General features: G+C 48.7%; 1 protein-coding gene across 1 annotated transcript in view; it reads left to right on the top strand.

The window, feature by feature from the left end:
* The first annotated feature begins 628 nt into the window (after positions 1 to 628).
* Positions 629 to 11,541, top strand: part of SH3BP1 (SH3 domain binding protein 1) — a 23,842-nt gene continuing 12,929 nt past the window's right edge. Inside the window, exons 1-6 of the mRNA XM_027871741.1 lie at positions 629 to 838; positions 3,540 to 3,582; positions 4,059 to 4,163; positions 6,588 to 6,664; positions 6,910 to 7,021; positions 10,084 to 10,160. Of these exons, the coding sequence (XP_027727542.1) occupies positions 777 to 838; positions 3,540 to 3,582; positions 4,059 to 4,163; positions 6,588 to 6,664; positions 6,910 to 7,021; positions 10,084 to 10,160 (476 nt within the window). The 5' untranslated portion in view covers positions 629 to 776. The remainder of the gene's footprint in view (positions 839 to 3,539; positions 3,583 to 4,058; positions 4,164 to 6,587; positions 6,665 to 6,909; positions 7,022 to 10,083; positions 10,161 to 11,541) is intronic.

The raw sequence follows: 11,541 nt of genomic DNA, 5'->3' as shown, positions 1-11,541 counted from the left end.
AATTTGAGCTGGAGAAACCTTAGAGATCGTCTGGACTGAAGCCCCTTCATTTTTGCAAATGAGGAAACTGAGGCCCAGAGAGGGGCAAAGACTTGCCCAATGTCACACAGCAAGTCGGCCTCGGTGGAGAAGGATTCAAACCTACGGCCTCCAGCTGTAACTCGAGCGCGCTCTCTACTGCCCAGGAGAGCTCCAGGTCCCAAGAGCCTCCGGAACAGGCCCTAAGCCGAGGGAGTGGATGGGGAGGGGGAGGTGGGGGTGGGGGGAGCTTAGTGCCCGGGTCAGAAGCAGGCCCGGGCCCCGTGCGGGCTTGCCCCCTCGTTTCCCCTTTTCAGGTGGGGCCCAGGAGTTCGTTATGTCCGCCGCAGGTGGGGACAGGAACAGCTAGGGGCAATCGAAGGCGCAGGCAGGAGGCCGGGCAGGGGAAGACGGCCAGACCAGAGCACGGACGGACGGACGGACGGACGGACAGACCCAGGGGTGGGGGGTGGAGACACAGTTAGCAGAGGAGGTGGTGACCTGGGCTGGGGGAGGAGAGAGGGAGAGGAGAGGCCGGGCCAGGGGGAGGGGGAAGAGGAGGAGGAGGAGGAGGAGGAGGAGAGGCTCCGCCAGGAAGAGGAGAAACACTGCCTCCCTCCTTGCCTCGGACCGGCCGTCCGCCGATCTGCCAGAGCAGAGCAGAGCAGAGCGCGCCGCTCGCAGACTCCCATGAGCAGCCCGGAGGGCAGCCCGCTCCCCCTAGCCTGCCCGCCGGCTGCCGGCCCCCGCCTTCCAAGATGATGAGGAGGCAGCTTAATCGGATGAGGCTGCAGCTGTCCCAGACTGGGGGCTCGGGACGGTGAGCGCAGCCCTGGGCTGAGCCGGGCTGGGGGCGGTGGCGGGAGACGCGCGATGTGTGTGTGTGTGTGTGTGTGTGTGTGTGTGTGTGTGTAGGGGGGGGTGCAGAATTAGGGCTGAGGACTCCAGTACCTCCGTCCCAGCCAGCACCACCCCCAAACCCCAAATCCGCGTTGAAACCTCTTCCCTTTACTTTCTCTTTCAACACCGCCCCCCCCCCCATATAAAGGGCCTCCTGGGAAGGGAAGTCTCATGAAGTGAGGCCTCACACTCGGTGCAGCCCAGAGACGCCCCCCCGCCCCACACTCCTGCCCACAGAAGAAGAGATTTGGAGTCCTCAGCCCATCCCCCCCAAGATGTTAGGGAAGGGGGTCTGGCTTGGTTGGGAAGAGGGGTAATCTCCACCCATGGAGGAGGGGACTAGAAACAGAGTGCCTTAACTAGGAGGGCCTTTAGAACATAGGTCAGATTTAGGAGGGGCCTTAGAACAGAGAATGTCAGAGCAGCACGGGGCCTCACAACTCAGACTGTAAGAACTGGGAGGGCTCTTAGAAAAAGGAACTTCAGAGCTGGGAGCCTTAGAACCTGGAAAGTCAGAGTTGAGAGGACCCTTAGTAAAGAGATGTCAAAACTGGGAGGAATCTTAGAACTTGGAATGTCAGAACCAGGAGGTCCCTTAGAACCATGCGTGTTTGAACTTGAAGGGTCCTCAGAACAGAGGAAGCTGGTGTTTAGAGCTAAGAGTTTAGATCTTCTAGCTTAATCCCCTCATTTACAGCTGAGGAAATTAGGAACTGTTCCTTGACCTTCTCTTCCCCGCCCTCCTCCAGGTTTCGGTAGTTCAGAGTTTTAGAGGCGGGGGTGGGGCTAGTCCTGAGCTGATGGAGGGGAGGGTCAGGGACCAGGACAGCTAGCTTCTCTCTCGGTCTGGGACCCTGGAGCTAGTTTCTTCCATCCACCAGCCCCCAAACCCAGACTCAATTATCCAGTCTGGACCACGTAAAGAATTAACATTTCAGGACCTTCCCTGGAGAGGAGGAAGGAGATAAGAGAACTCTGAGACCCCAGGGAGGTGGGGGCAGGGTGGGAAGAGGAGGGTCTAACCTGACCCGGGCTCCCTGGAGACAAGGACTCCTGGGGCACGTCTTAGAGGGGTAGAAGGCCTTCCATGAGCTGCTCTTCCCATAAGTCTTTGCTTTTCCTGCCCCATATCCCCCCCTCAGGATTTCAGTCCTCTGAATTCTGCTTTGCTTTTCCCAGGGTCAGGTAAAAATCCAGCCCCATTCCCAGGCCTAAGTTTCTAAACATCTGCTTTACAAAAACCAAAACCAGATGGCCTTGCCCTGACTCTCTCACCATCTCTTCCCTGTCCCCCATCCCTCCTCCCTATCCCCTTGTGGCACCTAGAGTTCTTCTCTCATGTTGTAGGGGGAAAAAATAACAGACTGGGAACCAGGATACCTGGGTTGTAATTCTGTCTCTGCTACTTACAACCTGTGAGACCTTGGACAAGTCACTTGTCTCTGGACCTCGCTTTCCTCATCCTTCAGATAAGGGGGTTGGACTCCGTGACCTCTGGAATTCTCTAATCGTGTGACTTCAATCTGCATTATAGGCTGTGTTGGAGAAGCTGGGGGTGAGGGGAGAAGTGAGGAGAAAAGAGGAAAGGAATCTGCATTTCAAGCTGAGAGGGACCCTGAGCTAAGCCCCTCTTTTTTTTTTTTTTTTTTTTTACAAAGAAGGAAACTGAGGCTTAGAGGGGAAGTGATTTAGGATCATAGTTTTAGAGCTGGAAGACTCTCCAGAGACCATCTAGCCCCATCCATGAGTTTTCCAGAGCGGGACACTGAGTCCTAAAAAGAGAAGTGCTTTAAGATTATGAAAGCATAAATGTACCCTCAGAGGCCATTTTCCAGATGAGGCAGTTGAATCTGAGGGCAGGTTGGCCAGGAGCACAGAGACAACATCCAAGCCAAGCTTCTTTTCACTATTTCTTATGACCCCAAACTGAAGCCACATGGATCTGTCACCCTCCCCCTCTTCCCCCTCTCCCCTCCCACACCCCCTACCTCTGACGCCTCCCTCCACCTCGGCACTTTACTCCAGCTGCTTCCTCTCATGGCAGCCCTCACAGGTTTAGTCTGGGGCCCCTGAGAAGCTCTTCCTGCTGCCCTGCCCCACGTTCCTAGGTGCAGGTCTGGGTGGAGAAGGAAGTGCCCAACTTTGGATTCCCAGCTACTTTGGAATGTACTCTGGCTGGAGGGGTGTGGGGAAGAATGAGTGAGAGACAAGAACCAGGAGCTGGATGTGGACAGGCAGGGATCCTTCCTGAAAGGACACATCAGCTAGGGCTTGAGTCCTCTCTACCCGCTGCTCAGTCCCCCTTCGGCTCCTAGTCGGCCACCCTGAAGTGCCCTCCGGACCAGACTGGGTACTGGTCATAGGATCACAGATTTAGAACTCTGAAGGGCCTCAGAGGACAACTAGTTTGACTGCTCATTTATAGGAAACTGAGGCACAGAGACAGCCAGCGGCTTGCCTTGGGTCCCATAGCTACTGTGAGGCAAGACCTCAATCTAGATCTTCCTTACTCTAACTTCCCTATATCATGATGTCAGTCAGGGAGTTCTGGGGAAGCAGGAAAGTAGGTTGAGTAGATGTCTCCAACCTCCCCCCTCAAGCAGTCTCTCTGTCCCCTACAGTGCCCAAGAGACTGCTGAATTTCTGAGCGAGGACCTGCTTCAGGTATGGATGTGGGCAAAGTGACGAGAGGCAGGCCTGTACAGGAGTTGGGAAGGCGGAGGGAGGAAGAAAAGAGGGAGGTAGCCAAGTGGATGCTATGAGTCACCAGAACCTCCTGGACTGGATTTCTCTTCGAAGAAAGATGTCACCCTGGGGAAAATAGGGCGCCCAGAGTAGATGGAAGGGGAGGGAAGAGGGGGCAGTATCCCTGAAGGAGGAGCTAAGACGTGGCCAAGTATTGGGTATGTGGCAAGAGACTACCTAGGGGTGAGGAGGAGAGGGGAAACCAATCAATCAATGGGCAAACATTTATTAAGCACCTCCTGAGTGCTTCTGTTCACTTATGTTAAGTGTTGGGTATGTAAAAAGAGACAAAAGACAGTCCCTGCCCTCAAGAAGCCTACGATCTAATGGCAGCTGTACACAGCACTCCATCCCATGAGCACTTCTCCCTCTCCGCCTCTTTCTGCCACCCTCAGGTAGAACAGAGGCTAGAGCCAGCCAAGCGGGCTGCTCACAATGTCCATAAGAGGCTGCAGGCCTGCTTGCAGGGCCAGAGTGGGGCAGACATGGAGAAACGTGTGGTGAGTATGCACGGGACCCAATGGAGGGGGGGGGCAGGAGGGGGGAGAGAGATGGCTTCAGAGCTGAAAGTTAGTAGGAACCAAGATTAGGGGAGGTCATAGGATGATAGAGCCCAAGCTACACGAGGCTTTGGAGTCCAACCTCTTCATTTTACAGATGAGGAAACTGAGGCCCAAGGAGTTGGTGACTTGCCAAAGGTCACACAAGTAGGAAGTATCAAACAGAATTTGAACTCAGTTCCTCAGACTTCAGATTCTATGATCTTTTCTTGGGACCCTTCCCCCTACCCTTTGGTTCCAGCAAAAGAACTCCGAGTCCCCTCTCTTTCCCTGCTCCGTCACACCCCACATAACACAAACTGGGTTTGTTTCATAATATTTACCAAACATCTGTTAAGTGCCAGGCACCATACAGAGTGTTGGGGTTACAAAGACAAAATCAAACAGCCCCTGCCCCTAAGGGGCTTCTGGTCCCTGAGGCTTCAGTTTCCTCATCTGGAAAATGAGAGGGCTGGACTCCAAGGTCCTTTTCAGCTCCAGCTGGGTGATCCTGAGATCCTCCCATTATACCAGACTGAGAGGCAAAGACCCCTCGGGTCCAAAGCTGATGTTCTGTCGTAGGAAGAAAAGTTGATACAAAGTATGCCCAGAGTAGATATAATGTAACTTATGGGGATGGAAAAGGCTTGCTTTGGAGAATTCTTAGAGGTGGAGGTAAGAAGAGAGGGCACATCAGGTGTCTGGACCAGCCTGTGCATAGGTATAGTGGGGAGAGATGGAATCTGAGGGTCAGCAAGAAAGCCAGTCTGGCTGGAAAGTAGAGCTTGTAAGGGTGAGTAGTTAAGTGTTCGGTCTGAAAGGTGGACTAAAGACAGACTGTGGAGGGCTTGAAGTGCCAAATGGAGGAGTCTGTGTTTAAGGCAAGAGGGAGTTTCTACAGGCTTTCTCTTGAGCAGGAGAGTAACATGGTCAGACCTGGGTTTTAGGAATACCCTAAAACAGCTGTGTGGACAGTGGATTGGAGAAGGGAGAAACTGGTCATATCATGTTAACAAGTATTTAGAAGCACCTACCAGGCACTGTGCTAAGTGATGGAGAGTCAAAGAAATGCAAAAAAAAAAAAAAACCCCTAACCCCAAAATGTTCACAAGAAGTTACAAAATGTTTTGGAGGTCATTACTGCTCTTGGTTAGACTAAATAAAAATGGCAGCAGCTAGGTGGCACAGTGGATAGAGCATTGGCCCTGGAGTCAGGAGGACTTGAGTTCAAATCTGGCCTCAGACACTTACTAGCTATGTGACCCTGGGCAAGTCACTTCACCCTGATTGTTTCAAAAACAAACAAAAAAAATGGCTGATGATTCCCTGTCTAACTTTGCCCAGATCCCATCATCCCAGCATGCCCCTTGCCACTTTCCCTCCACCTTTCCATGGGCTGGCCTGATAGAAAAAGCCTCGAGTGGGAAGTCAGGAGACCTGGGTATCACTCCCAGCTCTACCACTGGGTCACTGTATACTCTCAGGCAAATTACTTGGCCTCTCTGATCCTCAGTTTCTTCACCTGCAAAATGGGGATTAAGATAACAGAATCACACAGCTGGAAGGGATCTCAGGGGTCATCTAGTCTAAGATCCCCAACCTCCAGGGATGGAGAACTAACTCAAGTTCCCCCCCCCCCCCCAAGGCAGCCAACTCTACTTTGGTCAGCCCTAATTGCTTGGAATTTTTTTCCTTATATGGAGCCCAAATCTGACTGTCTCAGCAGCTGTCCCCCCTGGCCTGCCCCCTTGCTCCTAGTTCTGCCTTCTGGGGCCAAGGGGGACAAGGCTAAGCCCTCTTCCCCATGACAATCCTCAGCTACATGAAAATCGCTGTTCCATCTCGCCCTTCCCCCACCCGGAGTCTTCTCTGGCTAAACCTTCTCCTCACATGCTGACCTTCACCCTCCAGTCCCCTTTCTCCCCCTTCAGAGGGTATTGTAAGGATCTAAGGATGCAGGATTGTTCTGGAAAGTAAGAAGCACTGGAAAAATACAAGCGCGTTATTCGGTGCTGAGCAGATGCATTTCTAGCATGTGTATTTCTGGGTCTTTTTTCACGGATAGCTCATTCTCTACTTAAGAGTGAGACTTTTGGGGATGGGGGAGACAGAGGCATTATTTCGTCCCACTTCAGGAGGCAGGTACATGGAAAGAGCACCGTCCCAAGAGAACTTCTGATTCTTCCTCTTACATTTAACATCTGTGTGACCTTGTCCAAGTCAGGTCACTTCCCTGGGCCTCAGTTGTCTCACCTGTAAAATGAGGGGGGTTGGACTAGTTGACCTAGTGGATCACTAGGTCTGTGAATTCACTGTGTTCTGTGTTCAGTCTTCAGTGGAAGGTTGCAGATCTCCCTTTCTTACCTCACCCTTTTGTCTTTGCAGAAGAAATTGCCACTCATGGCCCTGTCCCACACAATGGCCGAGAGCATCAAAGAGTTGGATCCAGATTCTAGTATGGGGTGAGTGAACTGGGGAGGGAATTAGTTCATGGAATCCCAGGGGCTGGAGTTACACCCTCCCTGGATGGGCAGAGGACGGGCCAGGGTTGGGAGGGTCCTCTTTCCCTAGTGGAGAGGGGGACTAAGGCTGGAGTTGACTTGTTTCCCACCCCACCCCCCTTGGGGCAGAGGACTAGAGGTGGGTGGGGGAAGCCCAAGAGGAGAGAAGGCGTCTCGGTCTGACTGTGGTCACTTGGTCCCCACAGGAAGGCTTTAGAGATTAGCTGTTCCATCCAGAGTCAGCTAGCTCGGGTCTTGGCGGAGTTTGAGATGGCCCTGGAGAGAGACGTCCTACAGCCCCTCAACAGGCTGAGTGAGGTAATCGTTGTCATCTTAACGGTCAACAAAATGTTGTCAGTTTTACTAAAGGTTTTACGTGCATCATAGTGATAAGACCCACCAGTCACCCTCCCACGTCTCATGGAAGCCTAGAAATGACTCTGGCTCTCGAAGGCTCTGCTGACAGAGTACAACTCTGATCTAGGTCTTACTAAGCTGAAAAGGCTTTGAGAAGGGACCAGGCTGTCTTCTGAGGATGTGCATAGGCAATTACTAGAAGGTTCTTCTCTAGGGTTCTAGCCTCCAGGTGATGAATTCTTTGCTAAGTACAAGTCTGAATTAGTAATAACTATTATAATAATTGTCACTTACCTTAGTACTTTCAAATTTTTATTGATACCTTTTGTTTTTTTCATCACATACATTTTCCACTATATCTCTTCTCTATCCTAGAGAACCAACCTTAGCAAATCACTTCATTTTTCTGGGCCTCAGTTTCCTAATTTGTAAAATGAAAGGGTTGGATGTGATGACTTCTAAAGTCCTTCCAGCTCTAAATATAGGAGCTGGTTAACAAAGAAAAAAGGGGGGGGGGAAATCAATTTCAGCAAAAACTAACCAACATATCAAAAAAATGCAACATTATATATAGTGTTCCACACCTGTCGTCCCCCACCTCTACAAAGAAGGGAAGAAAGTACATTCTCATATCTCTTCTTTGGGCTTACACGTGGTCATATCCTTTGAGAGCTTTTGGTTTCAATTGTTTCATCGATCTTTCCATTTACATTGTTATAGCCATTTCTTATATTGTTTTCCTGGTTCCAATTACTGCTTTCTGTATCAGTTCGTGTAAATCTTCCTATGCCTCTCTGCATTCATCATATTTCATCCTTTCTTATGGTGCAGTAATATTCAGTTACATTTCTACACCATAATTTGTTTATTCCTTCTCTAAATGATGGAATTCTACATTGTATCTACTTCTTTGCTACTACAAAAAGTTCTGCTATAAATATTTTGATATATGTGGGGCTGTTTTTTTTTTTTAAACTTCCTCATGGTATGTAACTAAATGTAATCTCTAGGTCAGAGTAACATCTTAGTTACTTTATATAATTCTAAATGGTTTTCCAGGATGGTTAGACTAATTCACCATTCTGCCAACAATTCATTAATCTGCCAATTTTTCCACAACATTTCCAACATTGACTATTCCCATCTTTTGATCTTTAGTCATTTGTTGGTTGTGAGGGGAAACCTCAGAGTTGTTTTTGATTTGCATTTTCCAATTATTAGATCTATGTGGTTAATTGTTTATGATTCTTCTTTTGATAAATATTTGTCCATATACCTTGACTACTTATCCAATGGAGAATGGTTCATGGTCTCACATATTTCTGTTAACTCACTATATGTATATATATCTTCACTATGCAAAGATTTTTCTTCCTAATCAATTTTTTTCTCTTCTCCTGCTTGTATTAATTTTGCATCACCTTCATTTTTGAATATCTGTCCTCCTTCCCTACCCATGAGCCATTGCTTGTAACAAAGAATAAAAAAGAAAGGAAAATGAGCAGTTTAGGGGCAGCTAGGTGGCACAGTGGCCACCTAGCCTTGGAGTCAGGAGGACCGGTGTTCAAATCCAGCCTCAGGCACTTGACATTTACTAGCTGTGTGACCCTGGGCAAGTCACTTAACCCCGATTACCTCACTCAAAAGCAAAAAAAAAAAAAATTAAAAAAAAGCAATTTAGCAAAACAACAAGCACAATAAATGAGTGTGTGTGTGTGCACTTAACCTTATTAAAAGTACCACCCCTCCCCCCCAAATGGCACCATTATATAGATGTGAAAAAAGCTTTTGACAAAATTCAATATGAATTTATGCTTCGGAAAAAAAAACCCATCAAAACCCTACAGGTATGGAATTTTTTTTTTTTTTTTGGTGAGGCAATGGGGTGAAGTGACCTGCCCCCCAGAGTCACACAGCTAGTAAGTGTCAAGCGTCTGAGACCAGATTTGAACTCAGGTCTTCCTGAATTCAGGGCTGGTGCTCTATCTACTGCACCATCTAGCTGCCCCTAGAAGGGAAATTTTTAATATGATTAAAAGTGGATATCTAAAACCAAAAGTTTGCCTTATGGATGATGGGAAAACACTAGAAGCTTTGCCAATAACTACAAGCATAAAAGCAAGTATGCCCTCTTTCCCTATGGTTATTTGAGATTATGCTTCCTCCCCAACCTCTATTGAAACATGACTAAATAAACTGTGGCACTTGATTATAGACAGACCCATGGAAACACTATATCCAGTGACCAAAATGGTGTAAAATGAAAAGGGGCCCAAACTGAACACTGTGCAATCACAGTGATCCAGCTTGGTCCCAAAGAAGATAGGAGACGGAGCAGTTCCCTCATATACCATCTTAGCTGACATGTTAGTTGGTTTTGTTTGATTATTTTTCTGTCTGTCTTTTTTACTTTTTTTTACCCTTTGTTACAAAGGATGGCTCTCTGAGTAAGGGAAGGATGAGATAGTTTCATATCTCCTATATTCAGAAGTCAAAGTGATTTAAAAACAAGAGAAATTAATCATTTTTTAAGCTTTTTTTTTTCCTGGAGGCAATTGGGGTTAAGTGACTCGCTAATGACACAGCTAGTTAAGTGCCTGAGGCCAGATTTGAACTCAGGTCCTCCGAGGCCGTTGCTCCACCTAGCACAGCACCACCTAGCTGCCCCAATAATTTTTTTAAGAAAGAAATTAAAGGCATAAACATTGGCAAAGGAGAGACCAAGTTATTTGTTTGTTGATAACTCGATGGTTTACTTAGCCCCAAAGAATCAGCAAAGAAACAAACTGAGATAGAAACAATTTTGGTAAAGTTGCCCTCGCGTAAGTATCCACCTTGGAGGCAGGGAATCAGAAAGCCTATGTTCAAGTTCTGGCACCATCACTTCTCGCTGTGTGCCCTTGGGGAAATCACCTAACTTCTCTGGCCCTGTTTCCTTTTTTGTGAAAAACAACTGAAGGGTTGGCCCAAGAGTCTTTAATAAAAGCCTCCTGACAGTCTGTGCCTTTTGTGTGATCCACCAGGAGGAGCTTCCATCCATTCTCAAGCATAAAAAAACCCTTCAGAAACTGGTGTTAGACTGGAATGCCCTGAAGAGCAGGTGAGTGGGCGGTGTTGCCCTGGCCTTTGGATCCACACAAACTAGGTGACCCATGCCAGGCTGTGTGTCTGGTGGGCTCTGGGATCGGGCAGGGGCCCTCTCCTAGCTCACTTTGCTCTGTTTCCCAGCCACAGGCCACACCCTTGATACCACCCTGGTCATCTCAGCACCTCCCCCCCCCACTGGAGGGGAGCTAGGGGAGCCCACCCATCCAACACCAAGGGTCAGTTCTGCTGATGATAGTAGGGCCACCTTCCCAGACAAAGGGCAAGGCATTTTTAAAGCATGTGTGCATCCTTCCATGCACATGTGTGCTTATGTATATAGTGTGTGAATGCAGGTGTAGCCACGTGCACATGTGTATATAAGCATGCTCTTATGTGCTCATGAGTGTGTTTGGGTGTTGTGTGACTATGTACAAATCTGTCAGTGTTTTGTGCAAATATGTGTGTATACGAGTATATCATGTATGTGTTATTGATTACACATGCATCTATATGGGTACTGCGCAGATGTGGGAGCATGTACAACAGCTGTGTGGACCTGCACATGCATGGGTGTGCTCACAAGGTGAACTCATGCACACGCCTGTTTCTGTACACACGTGTGTAAGCACGTGCACACCATGACATGAACATGAATAGTCACACATAACTGCCGTCATGACAAACGGTCGGGACTCAGAGCCAGGAGAACCAAGGTGAGGTTCTGCACTCTACAGCTTCCTAACTGTGTGACCTGGAGCAAATCACTTCTGTCTCTGAGCCTGTTTTCCCCTCTTTAAAACAATGACAATTATAATGAAAGCCAAGACAGTCCCTGTCTCTGTTGCCTTTGGAGGCTGATGCAGCACTTGGGGGATCCTTCACAATACTCCTGGGAGGTGGATATAACCCAGCGAGGCTCATTCCACAGTCTTGGGGGGGCAGGACATTGCTTTGTTAACTCCCAAATGTCCATCTTGGCAGCCAACATTTGCGTAGCCTTGCAGGTCTGGCATCTGCATGGGTGGGGTGGGGGGAGTAACATGCCTTTTTTTGGGGGGGGGTTAGGCAATGGGGTTAAGTGACTTGCTCAGGGTCACACAGCTAGTAAGTGTCATGTGTCTGAGGCCGGATTTGAACTCAGATCCTCCTGACTGCAAGGCCCGAGCTCTATCCACTGCACCACCTAGCTGCCCCTGTAATGTGCCTTTTTATCCCCATTTGCAGATAAAGAAAGAGGCTCAGAGAGGTTAATTGATGGCTCAGGGTCATACAGCAGTAAATCTGGGAGAATTCCTCTCTAGACATACTATGCCTGAAATACAGGTGTTTGAGAGGATGCTGTCATCAGTGTGTGTGTGTGTGTGTGTGTGTGTGTGTGTGTGTGTGTGTGTGTG

Source organism: Vombatus ursinus, unplaced genomic scaffold (assembly GCF_900497805.2).
Source record: "Vombatus ursinus unplaced genomic scaffold, bare-nosed wombat genome assembly UNPS02003292.1, whole genome shotgun sequence".
In the NCBI taxonomy this organism is placed as follows: Eukaryota; Metazoa; Chordata; class Mammalia; order Diprotodontia; family Vombatidae; genus Vombatus; species Vombatus ursinus.
Note: the sequence above shows the minus strand (reverse complement) of the source record. Positions and strands in the feature narration are given on the sequence as shown.